This window comes from Nylanderia fulva, unplaced genomic scaffold, assembly GCF_048542155.1.
Source record: "Nylanderia fulva isolate GAGA-0341 unplaced genomic scaffold, ASM4854215v1 Scaffold26, whole genome shotgun sequence".
In the NCBI taxonomy this organism is placed as follows: domain Eukaryota; kingdom Metazoa; phylum Arthropoda; class Insecta; order Hymenoptera; family Formicidae; genus Nylanderia; species Nylanderia fulva.
The window spans coordinates 1,862,997-1,886,244 of NW_028190325.1; the positions used below are offsets into that span (position 1 = coordinate 1,862,997).

General features: G+C 29.8%; 4 protein-coding genes across 11 annotated transcripts; 2 read left to right on the forward strand and 2 right to left on the reverse strand.

The window, feature by feature from the left end:
* The first annotated feature begins 814 nt into the window (after positions 1-814).
* Positions 815-4,164, forward strand: LOC146722885 (uncharacterized). The gene is made up of 3 exons (XM_085483606.1): positions 815-1,136; positions 1,215-1,303; positions 1,392-4,164. Exons 2-3 carry the CDS (start codon positions 1,239-1,241, stop codon positions 1,615-1,617), a joined length of 291 nt encoding a protein of 96 aa, XP_085339732.1. The 5' UTR covers positions 815-1,136; positions 1,215-1,238; the 3' UTR covers positions 1,618-4,164.
* Hacl (2-hydroxyacyl-CoA lyase) lies at positions 1,037-17,212 on the reverse strand. 3 transcript variants are annotated; one of them, XM_029313158.2, is made up of 14 exons: positions 16,927-17,212; positions 16,147-16,416; positions 15,390-15,800; positions 5,967-6,108; positions 5,467-5,551; positions 4,694-4,875; positions 4,329-4,505; positions 4,000-4,241; positions 3,546-3,731; positions 3,362-3,437; positions 2,837-3,074; positions 2,634-2,741; positions 2,340-2,463; positions 1,037-2,257 (listed from the first exon to the last, which is right to left on the reverse strand). In XM_029313158.2, exons 4-14 carry the CDS (start codon positions 6,082-6,084, stop codon positions 2,162-2,164), a joined length of 1,632 nt encoding a protein of 543 aa, XP_029168991.1. In that variant the 5' UTR covers positions 6,085-6,108; positions 15,390-15,800; positions 16,147-16,416; positions 16,927-17,212; the 3' UTR covers positions 1,037-2,161. The 3 variants fall into 3 exon arrangements, with proteins under 3 accessions (XP_029168991.1, XP_085339723.1, XP_029168990.1); XM_085483597.1 differs by having other exon boundaries at positions 15,046-15,800; XM_029313157.2 differs by lacking the exons at positions 15,390-15,800; positions 16,147-16,416; positions 16,927-17,212 and adding an exon at positions 9,356-9,560.
* LOC114938969 (putative inorganic phosphate cotransporter) lies at positions 6,419-19,985 on the forward strand. Of its 3 annotated transcripts, none has more exons than XM_085483598.1 (5): positions 6,419-6,684; positions 15,003-15,828; positions 16,157-16,476; positions 16,940-17,184; positions 18,631-19,985. In XM_085483598.1, exons 1-5 carry the CDS (start codon positions 6,633-6,635, stop codon positions 18,823-18,825), a joined length of 1,638 nt encoding a protein of 545 aa, XP_085339724.1. In that variant the 5' UTR covers positions 6,419-6,632; the 3' UTR covers positions 18,826-19,985. The 3 variants fall into 3 exon arrangements, with proteins under 3 accessions (XP_085339724.1, XP_029168993.1, XP_085339725.1); XM_029313160.2 differs by lacking the exon at positions 6,419-6,684 and adding an exon at positions 11,956-12,310; XM_085483599.1 differs by lacking the exon at positions 6,419-6,684 and adding an exon at positions 13,865-14,211.
* Ate1 (arginyltransferase 1) lies at positions 18,330-23,182 on the reverse strand. 4 transcript variants are annotated; one of them, XM_029313162.2, is made up of 9 exons: positions 22,756-23,182; positions 22,433-22,559; positions 22,195-22,322; positions 21,703-22,112; positions 21,115-21,276; positions 20,112-20,284; positions 19,733-19,994; positions 19,366-19,560; positions 18,330-18,808 (listed from the first exon to the last, which is right to left on the reverse strand). In XM_029313162.2, exons 1-8 carry the CDS (start codon positions 22,850-22,852, stop codon positions 19,414-19,416), a joined length of 1,506 nt encoding a protein of 501 aa, XP_029168995.2. In that variant the 5' UTR covers positions 22,853-23,182; the 3' UTR covers positions 18,330-18,808; positions 19,366-19,413. The 4 variants fall into 4 exon arrangements, with proteins under 4 accessions (XP_029168995.2, XP_085339727.1, XP_029168996.2 ...); XM_085483601.1 differs by lacking the exon at positions 18,330-18,808 and adding an exon at positions 20,533-20,688 and having other exon boundaries at positions 19,175-19,560; XM_029313163.2 differs by lacking the exons at positions 18,330-18,808; positions 21,115-21,276 and adding an exon at positions 20,533-20,688 and having other exon boundaries at positions 19,175-19,560.
* Positions 23,183-23,248: the final 66 nt, after the last annotated feature.

The following is a 23,248-nucleotide window of genomic DNA, read 5'->3' on the forward strand; positions in this document are numbered from 1 at the left end:
AAATCATAGAAATATATTTTTTATATAGGCGATAAACTTAAAAATTTGATATTGAAAATATTTTAATCATTTTACAACTACACATACTATAAATATATAAATGCAAAATAATTCCGTAAATAAATTTCAAGTAATAAATCAATTGCACACATGCACACAGCTGGTATGTAGATTTTTATTAAATTTATTTTCTGAATTATTTTACACTTATATATAGTGTATGTAGTAAAAATATTTTCAATATATTAAAAAATTTTTAAATCGCCGAAATATATTTTTTTATCATTTTTCTATATTCTAATATATATATATATATATTATAAAAAAATTGATATTGATATATTTGAACTCTAATTTATATACTGGATGATATACTGAACATCCTTGCATTGATTATACATTACTCAACGTTCTTTCACGTTATAAGTATTTGGAGCAAATTATACAATAGCATCAATAATCAAAAAGAAATCAAAAATATAATCAACATATCCCTTATATAATATATATATATATATATATATATATATATATATATATATATATGTTATATATATACGTTATGCACATATGTGCATAACCATATATACAATTTCCAAAAAGTGGGTGCTTATTAGTCTTGCTACGTTACTGCTTTCTGCTACGGAAGGCCAGAAAGCATTTTCAGGCGGCATCTCGCGTATACCGGCACGGTAGATGAACAAGGAGAACACGTGATTATCGGTCCTTGTCTCTCTTACGTGTGTCCGCGTGAGCGATGCAGTTGGTGTATGTACGTGTACAGACATACACCACTACATAAAACCCGAGAATTGGTTTCTCGGCGTTGGCAACACTGAAACCGGAGTTTCGCGTTGTCACCGCACGAGGTCTCCAATATCAATTCGGAGTTTGCCTGGGTGTACTGCCGACCCTTAATCTGTGTTGCAGTGAAGTTGTCTCCGTTTTAGATATCGATATTAAATCGATATTAAGAATCGATAAATCGAAAATTACGATCGATATTTTTTGCGATAGAAATCGCTTCTAGCAACACTTTACAAATGGCGGCTTTATTTACGCGCGAATCAAGTCAGACTAACCATATGCATTGTTTTTTCTCCGACTTTCGGCTTCGGCGGTTAAAATTCCATGATGTTGGTTGAAATTAATATTAAAAATATATATTAAATATGGTGATACAATTGTGACTTTCAATTTCGATTCATTGACAGATATAATTAGTACATCGTTCTTTAATGATGGAAATCGACGTCGGGATCCAGGAAACATTAATTTCCATCAATGACATTACTTTGAAGATGTAAAATATGCATAATTATTTTAAGCGTGTGTTTTTCTTTCATCAATAACGGATAATTAAATTAACGCAATTGTGAATGTTTTTTCAGAAAAAAGGAGCTGGAATGTATCGAGGGACTTGTGAAAGACAACGGACACTTGCAAACAGTAGTTGACACAGCGAATGAAATTCTATCTAAGAAGGCTCAGGATATGGGATTGAATGTGGCAGATGTTATTAATGAGAGCAAACGCCAAAACAGGTCAGAAACGAATTTGCTTAACTCGATCACATCCACAATAGTTATGGAAAAATTGGAGCAATTGAATAATTGAGATTGACATATAAGCATTGTGTTTGTTATGTCATATATATATATATATATATATATATATATTTCAATAAACATTTTCCATATAATAAAAAAAAATTTTCAGGATTAATAGATATAAAATATATAAAAATAACCTATTTACATAACCCTTATTATTTTACTTAATAATAATAATTAATTGTTCTTGTATTTATATATAACTGACGAACCATATGGAACTCTATTAAATTCTTTGCACTATAATTACATATCTTCTAAACATTATATCTTTTTTATCATTATATCAAACTAAGATGTCAGATATCTTGTGTGTGTGATTAGTCTTTTATTACAGACTAATTGTTTGAGAAGCTTCGCATTTTTGAATTGTAAAAAGTACAATATCTAAAAAATATGGTTCCAATGCACAGAATTTATAGCCCCAAAAAATCCTGCACTCGTTATTTTTAACCATATCAATAAGTAACCTATAAATGTAATTCTTCAAAAAAGAGAGTGAGTAGTATAGTAAATATGGTAATTATCTAATAACATATTTTGCAATCTTATAATTTTGATTCTGTTAACCAACTGAATTCTTGTTGCTTGCGATCTGCTTGCGGGTTGATCATAATGTTTATTAGACTAGGACTGTCTTTTACCTGAAACAATATTTTTATAAGTTGCACTCACTTTAACATTTAAAGAACTACTGTCTAATAACTAATTCAATAACAATTTTACCTTGAGGGTTAGCTTTAGTGCTTGCTGAATTTGTTCCACAGTAGTGCAAAAATATCCTTTCTTACCAAACATTTCCATCATTTTCTCATAATGAGTTTCAGATGTTAAAGAATATGGAGGCGTCCTAAAAATATAATTTTAATTTTAATAATGTATACAAGTATCTGAATATATACTCACATGCAAGAGTGTTGATATTCAGAAAAAATATATTTAGATCCTAAAAATATCTACAATAATATGAAACAATCTAATTTTTGATATTTAATATTAAGATTATAAAGAGATACATACACTTGCGTAGGATCTCCAGATGCCTGCAACTGTCTGAAAGTTTCGCTATCGAAACCACCGTATATACCGTTATTATTTACGATTATAATAATCACCGGTAATTTATATCTGCAAAGAAGAGAAGGTCGTTGTGGTTATAATTTAATATTTTTTTGCGCATAAAATACCATCTTCTCTCTTCACAATTCTCTCTCTGAGGTTACCGAAACATAGTCTCAATTTCCATTCCGGAGAATCCGAAAGCGCTGTCCCCTTCCACACAGATCACTCTCTTTTTTGGTGCATTGTCTTTACAATAAAGGGCAGCCGCGATTGCAAATCCAAGTCCTACACCCATAGTACCGAATGTTCCGGCGTCCAATCTATGGCGAGGTAAATCGTTTAAGAGAATAGTTCGTCCGATGTCCATTGTATTAGCTCCTTCGGAACAAATGATACAATCTGTAAAAATATAGATAAGATATACTATAAAAATATTCAAAACACATGCAAATTTTTTATTAATTTTATAAATTAATTTATGCGTACTTAAGAATATAGAAAAAGAGAAAAACATACAATCTCTATTATTAATTTTTTTCTTTCTTTTTTTAAATATAAAATGCAAATTAAAATACATGCAATTTTTCGCAGTAAAAAAACGTTCATCAAAGCGTGCTTCCGCACTTTCTACGCAATTGTTATACAGAATTATACATGTAAATGATATAAAATATACGTATACTTACCGTTCGGTATGACATCTTGAATATGTTTAAAAACGGTATAATAATTCAGAGGCACACTTGTATCCAATGACATGTGCTATAAATGAACGAAGAAATTACCGCGAATTGATCGCACAGAGAAAAGAGAATCTTTATTTAACGTATAATTAAAACTTATTTACGTATAATTAAAATATATGCTCACGTGAACTAATTGCTTATTCTTCTCAGTTTTCGCCGCAAGGTCCTTCCACCACGAATCGTTTCGGTCGACGTGCCATTTTCGACTTTTCAACACGTTCAACAAATATTCCGTTGCGGGCGCAATGTCCGATTGTATCGCGACGGCGGAAGGCACCGAATTGTGCAGCTCTTCGGCGCACAAATCGATCTACATTTTATATTAATATTATAATAATTAATTAATATCGTATTAAGAATCTTTCTTAATATTGTTTTGTTTAATAGCCCTTAAATTTTTTAAAAATTTTTCTTAAAAAAATAATTAAAATATTTTCAATTATCGCCGAAGAATCTTTACGAAAGATACGTTTAATGTTTTAATTTAATTTAATTTCAATAAACAAAAAGAGAAAATTAGTGCATCCTATTGTGTATTTTCCCGAAGGATGCACTATCAAAGACTGTCACCGATTTACCTGTATGATTTTAACGTCGCTTTGAAATCTAGGTGGTCGTCCAAAGTGCAACATCCAATTTAATCTTGCGCCTAACAATAAAATCACATCGGATTGTAGCAAGGCAGATGTCCGCGCGCTGGAAACACAACGCTCATCCGTATCTGGTACAACACCTTTTCCCATCGGTGTTGGCAAAAAGGGTACATTCGTCGAATAGATAAATTCTCTCACTGGATCTTCAGCTCGACCGTAAGCTGCACCTACGTATAAAAGAAAATAAATAAAGGAAAAGAAAGGAAAAAAGAATGGTAAAGTAAAAAAATTCTCTGCGAAATCCTTGCGCTTACCTTTACCGACTATCACCAAAGGCTTCTTCGCTCTTATCAATAAATTCGCCGCTCGCTCGATTAATTTCGCATCAGGGTAGATTAACGGCGGTGGCAAGCAAGGTAAAGCCTTAAATATTTTGTTTTCATCTGCACTTTGCGTTAATAATGTAGCGGGTAAATCGAGATAAACAGCACCTGAAAGTAACATAACTGTATATAAAATATAAAATCGAATATATTTTATATATAAAACTATGAAAGATATAAATTTACAATTTTCTAATATTTTTATCAAATTTACTAGGCAATTTACTAAAAAAAATTTAATTTCTTTACCTAGTACTAGAGCTAACAATAAGTTTAAAAATCCCTCTAATTTTTACCTGGTCTGCCGTAAGTAGCGAACCGCACAGCTTTTTCAACATGCATTGGTATTAGTGCGGCCGATGGTGGTCTTGCGGCATATTTACAGTAAGGTCTGCTCGCCTCGACCTGAGGCCATTCTTGAAATCCGCCGATCCCCTCGTGATCCTCCGGACAAGATCCGCCTAATACGAGCACAGGCCTGTAAAAACATCCGAATAAGGTTTTTACTATAATAAAACTTTTGTGCTAAGAAGCCTCGTAAATTTTGAATAAATAGAAATAGTCCAAAAACAAATTTCCTGTCGTCTTTACGCAGAATATAAAAATGTATCATGTACGCGCAAACGAAAATCCGATCTCTTTATTAGAAAAAAATAACAGAACATATAAGAGTTATATAATCGCCTTGACGCATTGCTGTGATCAATGTTACGAGATCGCAATCACATTACAAATCGGATGACAGTTGGATGGATAATTTCCATGACAATCATCAGCTAGACACGAGACAAACAAATTTACGATGAAATTGCCGCATGTGTTGGTCCTTTCATAAAATACGAAAAAAAGAAATTAATTACTTTTCATAATCTCATTCCATCAAAATTTTGCATATTCCAATCTTTATATATATGTATATTCGCAATATTTTCATGCATATATGTGTATTCTGACTTTATAATGTTTCATTCTAATGAAGTTTTTTGCCGATAACGCAAGTCGTTGAAAATCGCGTTGAAACTGCAGTTAAAGAAGATTAATAAAAAAATACAAATTACGGATCACTTACCAATAATTTATTTGTGCATTTGCCATACCACCAATAACATGTAGCAATCCCGGACCGGAGACGCATAACACTATTGCGGGTTTTCCTAAACAAAAAATAAATATTTTATGATATCATTATCTAGTTCCCTCTATTATATTGTTTTATTTGCACGTGTTAAATTGCTTTATGTTATTATTTCGTTACATAACGTTTGATTAACTAAATGACAGATAATGTGTAAAAAAACACATTTTAAAAAATACGAAACGTAGAAAAAAACTTACTAAAAAATAAAAACAAGAATATTCTTTTTTTTTAATAATACATTTATTATAAATAATAAAAATAAATATATATAATACGTGTATAATAGATGTGTTTATATGAAATGTACATAGCTAATGCGCAAATAATTGTTCCATTGTTTCTTAATACAACGATTATATTATCGTATATAATTAGAATCATTGTCTAGTATGATAATATTGAAGTAAAAATAATTTATCAAGAAACCTTACTCGTTAAATATCCATAAGCCTGGGCGGCATAACAAGCGGCTTGCTCATTCCGAAAACCCAGATATTGTAAACCAACAGCTTGCATGCTCAGAGCCAGATCAATTACAGGATGTCCCATGATGCCGAAGACATAAGTTAAACCCTGCGCATTTGTAATATACATATATATAAAATATGATATATAAAAATATATAAAAAAATTCTGAGAAATAATAACTCGAATATATACATAATTAAATTTTTGCCTATACTTGTTATAAACAATATGATATGTATTTTCTAAAAATGCATATTAATGTGAGACATGATAAAAATACTTTATATTAAATACAAGAAAAATTAAAGATATATTTACAAATATAAAGTCACACAACGACACGATTAAATGTACTCTTGCAAATAAAAATTTTAATTGAGTTTTTTTCTTTTCATTTGATTGATAATTACTTTCATTCATGTGCATTTAATTTTAATAGAAATGTGAAGCCTAAGTTGATCAACCCCATAGGTTGCGATATATTTATCAGGGCTCTGATAACACATTTTATTATTGCATCCGATAGTGTACAGAATGAAAATAAGAGACAGAGATTCTATGTTTATTACTTCAGTAGCTTCGATGATGTGTATAAAGTGATTTATAGTTAAAGTTTTGATATATCCAACATGTATCAAGAATTTAATGAGCGTACATCGTTAATTACATCGCGACAAAAACGTAAGTTATTAAATGATAGTGATAAGAACTATGAATGTGCATACAATCGCGATAAACGCATGTAAAAATGCTTTTATCACACTACAAGAATTTGACTTGCATATAAGATGCTATTAAAATTATAAATCTTATTCCAGTAATTGTGTGACGATTATTATTTTCCGCGCAAACATAAAAAAATATCATCCCAAAGATATCTTTTCTTGTGCATACAAATACAAATTTTTATTTATTTACATTATTACGTATTATAATATTTTATACCTTCAAAATGTGTCAGAGTATTGTAAGAAATATTTTTATAATTTTTTTTCTATTATATATTATAATTTTCACATCCTTATCATTAAAAATATTATAGTCATAGTTTATTAATTTGCTAGACACAAAAAATATAACAAAAACTAAAGAACCAACTTTTGTAGAAAAATAAAAATATATATAAAGTTACAATAAATAAAAGAAATTAATTAAGATAAATTAATTTATATTAATTAAAAGATACAAAGTACATGAGATTAAAAAAATCAGTGAAGAAAACAGTCTTCCCACACAACACATGTACGTCCTTTGGACGTCCAATATATGTCCTCACATGTCCCCCATTCGTGGGACGTCCAAAGTACGTTATTCGGACGTCCGATATATGTCCTCACATGTCCCCATTTGTGGGACGTCCAAAGTACGTTAGTCGGACGTCCTGTTAAAATTTCAACTGCGATGGACAGTTGTAGGACTTTAAAAAGACATATTCCGGACATCTTACAATATATCGAGTATATGTATACCCTGTAGTTAAAAACTTAATTTTTATCGATAACATTCGTTTAATACATATAAATTTTGGTTGTGTCTTTTTATATCCAAAATAAGACGTTTATTTTATGTCCTGTAGACATCCTCCGTTTAGTTCTGTGAGGACGTTTGAGCTGAAGATTCTAATTCTATTATTATTATTAATTATAATTTTCTTACAATAATTTTTATTTTTTACAATTTTTTGTAGAGTGACTTTTAATCCTGATAATTTTAGGCGCTAGTGCGCAGTGCGCAATGCGCTGCGCATGTCCTGGTCGGCCGGGTTTTCACGTGTCACAACATGTTTCGTGCTCGTGCTCTCGTGTGCCGCTCGTATCTCTCATACCTCGTGTTATTGAACAAAGAGATATTTATTGCAGAGAATATATAGAAAAGTCTTAGTGAAAATATCAATAATACCGGATTCTGTGTAAGTCAGTGACGCACCGCCAAAATACTACTGAATGACAACAATCATAACCTCAGATTTTACAGTTTGTGTTGATTAAAAACTTTCTATGATAAAATTTTCATAGATGTAAAAATTGAACTATATAACGTACTCTAGAATTCTGAAAACAGTAATGCATGGGTTATTTTCATATTTTACTACTCTAGAAATGATAAAGGAATTTAAATTGACAAAAAACACTGAAAGTTTATAAAAATTTACACATAATTGTATACGTTAACTTTGAACACTTTAATTGGAGTTTTTATTTTAATTTTGTTTATACTAAGTAAACTGCGTGAACATATAAAAAATAGCACGTCAGTAATATATTATTTTGTTTTTGTTACACTAACATAAATTTTATAAATAAACATATTGATAATTTTGATGAGCTACTGGTTATAATGCTGAAAGTAGTATACTTAAGATAATATTGCAAAAATTATATACATGTATTTTATTGATTTAAATAAATTCTAACTATCTAAATATATAATATGGTCTTAATAGTTTTCAATGAGCATTATTGAAACATTTGTTGCGTTCAGCAGAAAAAGCAGCTCATGCGGCGACTGTTGATTCTTTAATGTGATTATTTCCTTTAGTTCTTCGTTGGATCTAAACATAGAAACTAATCACATTAAAGAATTAATAAGCACTCATTGGCCGGTATTCATAGTCAGATCTTATATTTAAGATCGTCTTAAGATCTCGTTTAACCAATCAAATAGCCGTATAACGTCATTTGATTGGTTGAACGAGATCTTAAGACGATCTTAAATATAAGATCTGACTATGAATACTGGCCATTGTGCTCTTTTTCTGTTGAATGCAGTCATTATATCCACATAATTACATACTTTGGATGTCCGTAGTAAGCACTAAGGATATCCGCTGGACGTCCCATTTATAGCCTATGGATGTTGTTAGGCGGAACATAGGACATCCTTAATACATCCACAGGATGTACACGGGACGTCCATCGGATGTCCTTGGTGCTCGCTTCGGACATCCAAATTATGTTGTAATTACGTCCATGTGTTGTGTGGGTTAATACTTTGCGAATTCTTAACTTAGAATTAATTATAAAGCGAATTCATGATAAACACGTCGAGAATGTAAATTCACGTGTAATGAGTGTGTACGCCTCTCGATATGTGCGTGTGAGCACCCTGATATGTGTGTGATCATAACCTTCAAATCGATGCGCGATCTTTCCCGCAAAACATCTTTTTAAATAATTGAGCAAAATTAGCGAAATTAATAGTCGCATAAAAAAACTTATATGTAGGATATTTCTCAAGAAATTCTAGATTCCGGAAGTTTGCAATCTAGAGAAGCAAATTTATATCAATTATAACTTTAACATACTAATAAAATAATTCTTATGACATGAAAAATTAAAACAATCGATAATACCTGCTCCTTTAGGGCTTCCGCCATAATTTGATTTCCGGTTTTCATTTTGACGTTTGTTTAAATTTTTTTGAGGATATAACGCTGGATATTTAACGCGAATATTTTGTGTATCAAGAACGTCAAATATATATCAACTCAATCGTCGCCGCTTACAAATCACGACTGATCGTGACCGTTGTACTCGTGTTCTCCATGACTGTCAATTCATCAGCTGATAAATAAGAAACGTTACGTAATTATCGACTTATCAATTTTGTCGCGCCAAAATACGAAATGTGTTATTTAAATTATCAATTTATATATATTTATGCGGAACTCTTCTGAGTCGAATTTTTTAAATTAATTTAAAATATATTAAATAAATGTAAAAAATATATAAAAGATTATATTATTATATTGTAATTTAAAATTATAATAAACTTTCAAATTTTATTATATAAACACAGTATAAAGTTTTGTACTTATTATTGTATATATTATATTTTTTAATTTATCTTCTTTTATTTAAAGTGAACATATACAATATATTGTATAAAGCTGTGAATAAATAATGTTATATATAACATTATTTATTCACAGCTTTACAACTAACAATAAATAGACATTTATGTGTATAAGTATTTAATATTAATTATATGCTTATGTATAATTAAATGAAATTATTCGGCAACTAGGATAATGCGGTAATAAATCGTAAATCAACGAAGTTATGCTCGTCGATCAACATATAATGAACGAGTAGAAAGCCTGTAGAAAGTGAAATACGAAATGATTCGCAACGCGAATGTCATTATCATGAGAATAGTGAAATGGCGAAACGATAATAGGTTGTAATGAGATTGTTAAAACTTATGTTGCTCTGGGAATTTCACGCTTAAAATGCTCTTATCGTGTAAAAGCAGTGGGAAATAGTGCGGAATATATAGAGAGATCAGATATATAAATTACATCCAAATATACGAAAAGCATATTTTGGATCAAATAATCTTATTGTTCATAATACTTATTAAATCACAAAAAGGAAAAATAATAAGAATTATGAATAGAAACGAAATATACAATTATGAAAAAAATATTCTACTTTTATGTTATATTTTAGAATAAAAAAATTATATATCCTTGCAAACCATAGCTTGCAAACTTTATAAAGTATTTATTTTATAAAGTAATTCACATTTTAATTAAAATGCTAATTAAAATATATTATATACTTTTATATGTCATATATAAAATATAATACATTATTTTATGTTCATGCAATATATATATGCATACATATAAAAAATAAGTATTATGATGCATTAAATATATATAGTTATGACTTTTAATCTTTAACCGCTTTTTGCAAGTTTTATATATAATTTTCAAACTTATTGTTAAATAGCTGCTGGGAACTAATAAATATTAAATTTATTTGATTGTTTTTGGAGGAAAAATGTCATATTAATTATTGTAATTAAGTTTAAATATTACATGTCTATTACTGAATGTATTTATATACATTTATACATATATGCACGCAATATCTAAACTTAATTACCATAATTGATATGAGAATTTGTATCACTCTGAAAACAATCAAAACCAATTTTATATTTATCGGTTTCTAGTAATTATTTAAATTTTAGTCATAAGAATTATATAAAGTTTGCAAAAAACGGCTATTCAAATATCAACTACATATATTTAATACGTTATTTAATAATGTTAATTTTATATGTATATATATTGCATAAATTTAATATAGTGTGTTATATTATATAGCATAAAAGTATGTAATATTTTAATTAGCATTTTAATTAAAAGATAAATTATTTTATAAAAAATATTTTATAAGATATTTCTTGTAAATAAATAAATAAAATATTTGAACTAAGTACACAAAATAAATTATTGGCATGTTATTTTTACTGGAATAAGAAAAATTTATCACTTTAGTTTAAGGTCAGCTTGTCCTAAATTTAAATACATCACTGTATGTGTCGTATAATAGAAACGTTCATAAAACATACAATTCTCTAATAGATAAAAGCTTAATGTTTGCACGCACGATTTACGTTTGCATAATAGGTCGACAACACTAAACATGCGCTATATGTCGATGTATAGAGCATTCTTTGTATTTAAATTATTTTTTCCTAGTTATAATATTTTAGAACAATAAACAATTTCATAAAGTTGACATATATATATATATATATATATATATATATATATATGATATAAAATCTATGATAATAAATTTTATATATGTACTATAGATTTATTTTCATATTTAATTTTGTGTCCTGCATGTGTGAAACGAGACAATTTCTATTTTTTATTAATTTATAATATATATTTTTCTTGTTTCTTTTTCTTGTTTCGGAATTTTGGAATCAATTTTGTTCAAATATAGTTCCCACAATAATTTAAATAAACTTTAAGTAGACGTTAAAGATATAGATTTGGTGCTAAAAATAATTATAAATTATTATAACATATATATATTTTTTTTTCTTCATAATACATGTTACGTCAATTTTGAAATCGTTATATACTCCATAATTTGAGCAACATTTTTTTTTATTTAAAAAAAGAGTAAAAAAACTTTATGATGAAATTGTTAATCTGGAAATACCTTTGTTGAAAAGGTATTTAGAAAAGAAGAACCCTTTGATTTTCTCTATTCTTTTGAGAATTTCCCCACTTCTGTTCTGACTTTCCTATACCTGAAGCAACAACGGACAGTGTGGGGGTATAAATAGTGTGCTTCAACGGAAAATCACTCTTACAAAGCTAGAGACGACGAACAACAGTCAAATGGTCATGGCCCACGTGCGAGAATTTCAAAAATCATCACATGTCGCGAGTTTGTGAGAATATGTTCTTTTGAGTTTCATTGGTTTTCGAATTAATGTTACAATATGTTTAAGTTTCAAAATTGTCATCAACGATTATATCAATTTTTATCACGTAAGTCAAATTTTTCTCTTCAAATTTTTGCAAAATTTGTCCTATATCGCAAACTCGAGTGCAAAATATATTAAATTTTCTATCGAAATTATTATTGCATAAATGGAAGACATTTCGTCTTCTTAATATTATTTTTAGCAACATTTGTGTCGTAAAATTTTTTCTGGTTCGTGAAATTTGAAAATGCAAAATATATATGTTTAATTCTCTCAATAATTATTATCTCGAGAATAAAACATTTTTGTTCCTTTACGTTTTAATACTCAACATAATATAATATATATTAGATTAATATAAAAGATGATAATGCAACATGATGAAACGTCGCAAGACTTATTCAATTCTAATCAAAATCGAAGAGAATTTAATATATTATCTGTTATAAAAAAAAAATAAAATAAGAGAAAATTAAGATTAATTTTACAACTTAATGATATACATTTCCTTCCATTATTTCTATGATTCTAAGTGAATGGAAGAAGTTCAACGTCTTTTATATGCATGTTTGCTTTTACTTTCGACATTTTTTACATAGTTTCGAAATGGTGCCCCCGTTACTCAATATTGTGCATAAAGGTGATCAATAGATTTGCATGATAGGCTTCTTTCGAAAAATTTTATGAACATAGTGCTAATTTCCGTTGTCAACTAAAAGTTGAAACTCGGGAGTTTTGAAAGTTAAATTGTTTAGACCTCAAACATCTTCATTTTCTCATTAATAAAATCTGAAGACCATTAACTAATTGAAATATTCATATATAAAAACTCGTGGAATTAACAAGAAATTTATAGTTTTCTTGCGATCGCGCGATGACTTTAAATTTTATCAGGAATATATATCTTATTTCTATTAAATAAATATTTAATATATACATCGTTATCCAAACAAGGTCTTATATCTTCGAACGTGTTGATAAATCGTATTTCCATCAGATATACAGGGTGTCCGGTAACTAACGGACCAATGATTAAGGGCGGATTCTCTGGCCAATTTGGAGACGATATTTCCTTAGCAAAAATGTTGAGAAGTCAATAATTTTCGAGTTATAAGCGATTGAAACAAATGGGTTTTTTGAAAACTAAACGTTTTGAAGTTAAAAGTCTAACATAATTACATTCTTCGGTTAATTTCAGGTAGAGTTTACTATAATAAAATTTGAATTTGAGGCTTAGTTATAAAGATACATAATGACAAATATTGGAAAGTTGTAAAAAATGATGACCTTTTTCGACATTTTCGCTGAGGAAAAATCGTTCCCAAAGAATCCATTTGTGATCGTTGGTCCGGTATATCTATCATGAGAATTATATATATATATATATATATATATATATATATATATATATATATATAATGACATTCGCGTTGCGAATCGGTAATTGGTTTTTCATGCTCAGCACAAAAAAAATTATAAAGGAAATTATAAAATTTAAATCAGTTATTAACCAAGATTATAAGAAAATATCAATTGTTTTTTATTTTATAAAATAAAAAAATGTTAATATTATTATTGTCCTTTAGAATTTTATTCATGTGCCTAACGCTAATTTAAGTTATTCATGAAAAATAAAATCAACTATTTTATTTGGACAAGGTAGAAAGATATGTCGGTGACATAATCATATCTTCTAACATGCTCTATCAGTTAGTCTTTTTTCTGCGTATGAATGATAATAATTTTAGTAAACCGAATATATCGGCAGAATCGAAAACACAAATGATTCAAGGCTTGCTGAGACACCTGAGAAAAACTAATCGACTGCAAAAATTGAATCTAGTTGATACGGTAATGTATTTCACAATTGGCTGTAAATTTTTTCCTCAAAACATTTCTAAATGCAGGTCTTGCACGAAAACGTGCTCTCGGCTCGTGCTCGGCCGTTTTTCTGGAAATTTTTACGTAAGTGCGCAGAAAGCGATCACGTTAAAATCTCATTAAAGGATACATAACGAACGTTATATATTAGACTGAGGCAGGTTATTCCCTCTATATCTTTTGCTTCAAATAGAGTAATTTTTCCAAGATAACATTTCTATGAGAACGTAAAACGTATTAGCAAACCGAAACTCTGCACGCGATATTATATTCTGGGTTCGATAATATTATTAATATATTATATAATACAGTTTTGTGTAAATATATAATATAATCTATAAATAATTTTCCGATGTTTCCATTGAGATAATCATAAGTCATTCTTTTGCGATAAGTTACATATTAAGCTTTTATATTTGAAGTTGAAATGTTAGTAATTTCATTTTAAAAAATATCTATTTCGACTATTTAAACGAGATTTTATATTTAATTTCATATATAAAAATTTTATTCTGCATTGTTTCGTAAAAAATTCCAAGTTTTTAATTCAAATTCGAAATTAATATCTGACCCGTATCACACAAATATTCTAATTAATTAAATGTCAAAATTGATGTTATCAAAATTAAACATTAATTTCGAATTTGTTAGTGATTAAAAATTCTTGGAATTGTTCAAATTATTCGAATGTCAGATATAATTACAATTAACAATATTTTAATTATAGCTTTTTTTGCAGATATTTCGTTTCAAATTAAAAAATCTCAATGATCTCAAATCTAAAAAATGTATACATGGGAGAATTTATATATATACATAGATTTCAATTATTTCTCCAAGAGCTTTCACAAAAAAATGAATTTTTTTATCGATAGGATGGATTCCTATACGTATATGGATCTGCGTGATGATGTTCACCGCTTGCTGGACCAGTTACTCATGCCGCCTGCAAATGCCAATCCTGGTGGTGCCAATGATCGTGGAACCACCGGTCAACCATACGATCGGCGGCGTGTGCATGTTCGATGAGTCCTCGCGACGACGGCGCGACATCGTCAGCTTCCTTGACCCAGGCAGCTATGTGGAGGAATACATCTTGGATCGCGTCCAAGAGGAGCGAGATCACAGATTGCAACGTCGTGAGGCAACGAGCGAGTCACGGTCGCCGGACGCTCGGCTTGAGTTATTCAGCGGTCTACCGTTCGACTGGTCCCCGACAGTACGGGGTCAACTATTAGCTAGTTATGCTTACGGCAACGTACCTGGCAACTTCATCGGCGGCTGGTTAGCCTTGAGATATGGACCGCGACACGCGGTCCTTTGGACGTCGCTTCTGGCCGCGCTGATATCGCTGGTGAGCCCGCTCATTGCACAGTGGCATTGGGGATTATTAATGATCTCGCGGATCATCATCGGGATCACTGGTGGTGTCATTTTCCCCGCGTGCCACACCATGGTAGCTAAATGGGCACCGCCGCACGAGCGGGCACGCTTCATTTGGTCCCTCCTCGGTGGCACTTTCGGCACTATCCTCACATATCCCATGATAGCCGGCATCGCGGAGAACATAAACTGGGAGTGTGGCTGGTACATACCGTCCCTACTGATGTTGGTGTGGGTTTGCGTGTGGGCAATGTTCGCCTACGATTCACCCGCCGAGCATCCGGGTATTACTGCCGAGGAGAAGAACTATATTTTAACGTAAGTCGTGAAATCAATTTTACTGTTTACTCCAGTTTTTTTTTACATTCTACAGTCTATGCAAAAAATCTCGTGTTAGTAATCCTAACAGAACAGCATATCCAAAAAAAACATTCAGAAAATATCTAAAGGATATTTTACATCCTCTGAATATCCTCTGAATGTCTTTCAGACATGTGTACTGTTAAAAAATGCATTCGATATAGCGCGAGTTGTAAGATTTAAATAATAATAGATTAACATATTCATAGAAAAATACTTAATTAAAACAATTTTGCAGAAAAATCTTTTTTTGATTATATATAACTCGTGTCATACGTTTTTGTAGAGCGCAAGCGGGAATAGTGCGCGCAGAAAAACCCACGTGGAAGCAAACACCGCTGCGGCAGATATTAACATCGGTGCCGTTTATCAGTCTGGTCATATGTCACTTTGGGAATCTCTTCTTGTTATTCTTCTACCAAAACTCGCTAATGTTGTACTTGACGAAAGCCTTGGGTTTCAAATTAACGAAGGGCGGTGCCGTGGCTGGTGCTCCATGGGGTGCTAGGATGCTTTTTGGATTCTTCTTCAGCTGGGCGGGTGACACTATCAAAAGAAAGCAGATCATCAGCATCACTCTCTTACGAAAGCTTGCGACTATATTCTGTAAGTATATCACAAAATCCTGTTCTGTAAATATTCTTTAAAAACACAACTCAAATGGATTAAAAGTTAGATATGCTTATTCAATGCTGAAGAGATATTCGAGAAGAAATATTCGTACCAACAATATTATGTGCCATTTTTTCATATAAATATTAATTTTTATTCTATTAATAATCCAAAATTACTAGTAGTCTTATATATATCATATATATTTAAAAAATTTATGGCTTTTATGTAAATGTATTAAAAAAAAGTATGACTCGAAAATTTTTATAAATGTCAAAGTGCATCTTATATAAACATGGATCTTGTTTTAAATTATTCAAATTACAGAAATTACGAATATTCGCATTATAAAAATGATTTATATATGTTGAAATCAATTCCGAACACATGCGTGGAGTGTGTCTTCAAGAACTCAAATTTATTATTATCGGAAATGTGACGTACGTATAATTTCCAGCGCATTTTATTCCTGGTATCTTCCTGGTACTGGTTGGCTACGTTGGCTGTGATTTCGTGCTTGCAAATGTCTTTCTGTTCTTTGCGTTGGGTTTCAACGGCGCTGCTCTTATCTCGAATCTATCCAACAACCAGGATCTTGCACCAAATTTTGCCGGTTTCCTTTACGGTATCATGAATGCAGTCGGCACTACTTCCGGCATGATTATCCCGCCGACAGTCGAAGAAATAGCCGGCAAATACGGAGTAAGTGTTTTTATTTTAAATTGATTATTTTAATTTTAAAAATGAACTTGTAAAAATTCTCTAAAGGTGTTATTATTATTTGAATTATAATTTAAATCTAAAAAATATCAGAATCAAAAATAAATTGAAGAAATTTTCTCGTTGACTCTTCTGAAATAAAAAATAAATTATCAAAATTATGTAAAATGTAAAATATTATCGTAAGTAAAATTTGATGATAATGTTACACACTATTATACAATTGATATATGATTATATAATATAACTATATATAATATATATCTCAACACTTATATATATATATAAAGCTAATTTTTAATTCGAAATTTATATAACTCTTGATTTATTAATTTATAAACTCTCGCAAGGAAATCATATTATTATTTCATCTTTATATCCGATATATTCTTTACAATCATCCATTATATAACTGCAATTTTATATGTATATATGTAATCCGCTCGTTTTATAATCATTCATTGTCTAACTGCATGTAGCTCATTATATATCTATGTGATCTGCTTAATAATCAGTTGTGTTCAATTTTTCCTGTGTTATCGCTCTTGTGCAGTATTGCATAATAATATATAATATATATCTATATGATTACTGGACGAGCGACTTTTGCGTTTGCTGTATCTGCAAAATAATCGTGTAATATCTTTTTTCTTTTACAACGGAAATCTTTATGTCGCAATGCCATTTTAACGCAAATTACACGAGTCTTCCTGGAGACTTTTGGCGTCGCCAAAAGACGAAGAAAAATAGTCATATGCACGTGATATTACGCAAGAAGCCTCATGCGATGAATAGTAAATTCATTTTGCCGCAACGCGATTTCTTTCCTCTTTGATTTTTCATTCGGAAATTACACACGTTTCTTCCTTTATCCTGCGATCACATATTTCATCACATTATATTATTTATCAACATTCTCGAGTCTTCAATCTCGCTTACATTGCTAATTACGTACATGCATATGACTAAGATTGAATTATTTGATTGAAAAAAAACTGAGAACAAAAATACAATTAATGTAAGCAGTAAAATGGAATGTCTTGTCGTTTTAAAAATTAAATAATTATATATTGCTATACAAAAATATATGACTAATTGCAATTCTTTTAGATAAAAATATAATGTTTTATTTTAATATAATTACACTACATCGCATCTGTTATATACGTATTTATTCAGTTATCGATTCAAGCATCATTTAATGAATCAATTATTGTATTAGATTATATTGAATTAATGTATTAGTTTATATAGTTATATTTTGGATTACAACCAATCTATTATTGTGCTAGATATCGATTCAGATTGTATATCAAATTAAAAGTTACGAGTTACATTAAAAAAATAGCTGCTTTTATATTGCTTTTGTCTTTTATATATCGGATAATATCAATTTTAATGTGAATTTATTTTCCCCTTTTCCACTAGAATCCCATTGACAGATGGCAAATACTCTTCTGGATCGGTGCTGCGGTATGCATCGGGAGTATGTTTGTGTTCCTGTTTGGAGGTAGTGGTAATATACAAAGCTGGAATGAACTTCGATCGATCAACAGACCAAAGGATGATGTAGAAGCAAGGCAAACTAATTCAGAGCCTACTGAAACTATAGCGCAAACTTAATTTTAATAAATTCAAAATTCTTATTTTAATAATGGATACATCGTGAACATGACACACAACAAATATTTTAGTTATTAGTTTAATAATATCTTAAACAGGATAAAGTCTGAAAACTATCCAAGAAAAAGACTGCAAAATTAGAATATTTTATAAAAAGAGGTTTTAGAAAAATAACTGAATGATATTAGGAAAATTAAAATGTGAAATTGAAGAAGCATTTAAAAATTAGACTGTTTAAAACATTATATTATTTCTTAAAATTGCATAGCTTTGTTGCGTTATTTATCGAATTTCATGCTCAATAAAATATCATTTTATTGAACTTCTTTCATGTCTTCATATCTCGATATAATGTTCATTAAAGAAATATTATTATTTATTTTTAACTTCATTATTCTTGCAGTCAACCGACACACATATCGAGTGCTCCACTTCATATATGTAAGAATCGAATTGTGATATCAAAATAAAAAGAACGCAAAAAATAATATAATATTCAATTATTTAATTTTTATGTAAGTATTATGTAATTATTGTTACCCGAATTTTTAATTGTTCTAAGCAAATTTTATTGCTGTTTTAATTGAGCTAGCGATAGAGCAGCATCCTACGCGCACATGGCATCCCGACAAAGCTGGCATATTCCTCTATCTTGTTTTTTTCTTCCCGTGTTATTTTTTCTTGCCCCTTGTATTTCTTATATGGCATCACACTACGCTCATGTAAAATCAAAACCTAAAAAGATGTTCAATATGGTGAAATAATAACAATCTTGACGTAATACTAAATTTTTTAAAATTTTACAATTTTACTTTAATTTTAATATGCCAAATGCATCACAAAAACTACATTGCATTTGTGAAAAAAACAACAGTTCTTTATTATATTATTTCTCAGAAAAATATACCTCTTGAATGTCGATTACACCGTCCTCATCAATTGCATCCAAATCGTCATTCAAACGATTATATTTCGCGTTGTCCAATTTAGTTAAACAGAGCTCTATGTCGCACCACACATATGTTTCCGGGCATAGAAGTTTCGATGGTCGCATTTTGGCTTTATATCGCATTTTCGGACATGTGTGAATATAAAAGCCCATGTAATAATATTTCAGATCGCTCGTGACTTTATTAAGCTGTCTTGTTAAATAAACTTCTTGCAGAGAACTGGAAATAATAAATATATTTGTTCAGAATTATATTCGCAAGCTCAAATGTACTGTAAAAATTTGAAATATTCGTTAAAAAAAAATAAATTTTAATTTTTAGAATCTAAATACAAACCTAAAAGTTCCTAAAGAGAGTTGACTATATGCAGGATCATAGAAAAAGTATACACTTGATATGCATGATGGTAAAATGTCTATTACTGCGACAGCTATTAATTCATTATCCAACCAATATTGCTCGTGAAAAGAGCCGTATCCTTGAGGTGGGCCATTATTGGGTGTCCATTGCTTTAAAACATTATTTTATTATTTTAAATGCTATTTCATTTTTATGTCGACTAAAATTAAGAGTGTTAAATGATCTATTTAAAGAAATAATAGACTCTGCGCTTTCGTAAAATAGAAAACAATACATATGAATGTATTGAGAGTAAGTAATATAAATAAGCTAATATTCTACTGTATAAAAAATTCTCAAGACAATGTTTCTAATATTATTTAAGATTAAACACAAGGAGATTAGAGACAAAGTGTACCTGCAAGGGACTTTTTACAAGAAAGTTAAAGAATGAGTTTTTATCGCATTCCGTTGGTGGATCATTGTGAATCATCATTTGATACTTTTTATAAAGATTTGCGCTCTCATCAAAGGTACTAAGGAATTCGTCTGACATCACTCTCACCAATTTCATCTGATAAAGACATTTATAGATGTAAAATTTGTGTAACATTTAGCTAATAAATAAAGTTACGTCTGATACGGAAATTATTATTATTACTCGTGAAGTGAACTATGATGTAATCAAAAGTTTCCTGATTGATTAAAAAGGAAGGTCCACTTTGCTCCAATCATAACATAGTAAAAAATTTTTTTTAATTTTAAAACGCATAGCCATTATGATTTCCAATATTACTCATCTACAGATTATGTAATTAATTTCGCGTTAAATCTATAATTTCTATTTTATATGTGTACGTCTTAGACAGTTCTGCATTAAGACATCTGAAACGACCTGCTGCATCTTATATCTCTGAAATTAGTCTGAATTAAAATCTCGTCTTAAAGCAGTTTCTGTCTAAAAGATTGAAATACCTTATACGCAACCGTATAAGATTACCTGTAAAGGTGATTTTACGAGAAATCTTGTGTATTGTTGTTCTGTGACCTTTTCAGCCTGATCTCCATGTATAGTGGTTTGATATTTTTTATAAACATCGTACGACTTTTTTGAAGTCTTTAGGTATTCAGGACTCATTGGCGCAGTTCGAACTAATCTCAGCTTACAAAAATTATTAACTTAACACAAATCCATCTAACAAGACAATTGTTACAAAAGTCAATATTGTTATAATAAAAAATATATAACTTTTTTTCTCTCTCGCGATGCAGTTTATAATCGAATTAAAGATCATAAAGATTAAAGTGGTTAAAAAATAATATAAATTTTATAATTTTATAGTCATATATAAATATATATACTATCAATGCATTGAGCTTCTAACATAAAGCCAGCATATTCAGCAAATATTTATTGTTATTATAAAATTGTTTGTACTTATTATGTACTTTTAATGTGAAAAAAATATTGGAGAAAAGAGGACCATATTAAAAATGATATATAGAAATGAAAATATTATTTTATAAATCAGGAAACATTGGTAAAATAAATAATGATTTCAAAGTTTATTTTTTGATATTGTATTACCTCCAACTTTTTCAAACCAGTGTACACCTCCTCAAATAATTCCTCCAAAGTCTTAGTATAATTCTGTTGTTTCTTTTCTTTCATGATGCTTTCAATTTCGCTTTGCGATTTACCTTGTGCCAACAACTTATTTTGCTTACGTTCCAAACGCAAGATCTTTGCTTTCTTGCAAGGCACTACATTAGTAATTTCGTTTCTAACATGCATATTGCTTTTTTTGTCAGAATTTATTTGTTCTTGATTGCTCCTCGATACAGAAGTAGAATTTGTTTGAGATTTCGAATTTACTAAATCGACAGACAGTCTTCCACTAACTTCATCATCAATAGATGTAACATTTATATCAGATGCATTTTTTTCTGCTTTCTCTAAATACTTTTCATAATTGGACACTTCCTTATTATTTATATCTAACAATGAATATTATAAAAATGTTACACAAATCTTACAAGTATTATTATTAAATTCTTCTTAAAATTCTAAAGACTTTACCTATATTATCTTGTTGATCTCCACTTGCTCCAACATTATCATTTATTAGTTCATTTCTCAAAAATTTTGTCATACGCTTTAAGATTTTCTTTTGAGACTTTGATATTCTAAAGTCTAATGCTTCACATCTAAAAGTAATAATTATTTATACGTATTGCTCTAAGTTAGATCTTAATCTCAGAGCTGCAATAAATTAAATAATATGAAAAAATCTCAAATTGAAAAGATTATCACTCACTTTATGGTATATTGCGGACAGCAGGTTTGAGTCATAGTAGGTTTGTAACAATAACAGCCGCTCCGTCTCCATCCTCGCTCTATCAAACTTTGATAATCTTGCACCGTCAATGAATGCGCCCACATGCCTGGTAACAAACAATAAAATACAATGTGTATGATAAACTTTTTTGTACAATTTGAAATAAAAGAAACATCTATTTTAAAGTATAAAATTTGCAATAAAAAATACATGTATATTTGAAAGTATTTTAGAATGGCATGAAGATATCTGACATGAAACAAAGCAAAGTGTGCTCCACATTTGAATGTCTTCGCGCTCACCGTGACTGAAGTTTGTGTCGGGGCTTTTACAATAGCCGCATTTGTAGCCCTCGTGTTCCGCAAAATATTCGACAATACTGTACGACTGCTTAGCCATTTCAGCAAGTTAATCGAACGAATTATGTCCGATAATTATTGTTTCTCAATAATCCGATAATTATTGTTTCTCAGTAATCAGTCTAGAAGAACGTAAGACATTGTTTGTCTACTTTATACACCAATCTGACTTTTGGATCGTACTTAAATATTTGTGTTGCGCGATTGTCGATTGAAAAATTCAAAAGAATCCTTTTCCTCGACCAGTTTATAAGATCGTACAACCCAATATGTATTTTTTTCTAACTTCAAAACTTTCACCTTTCACATGCTCGTCAAACTGTCAAACACTGCTGAATGAAGTTCGAGTCACATTAGTCATAATGCACGAATATCTAGATGCGACACCTCTGAGCCAAAAGTTGACACCCTTCTCTCGGCGCTAATTTCACTTCGA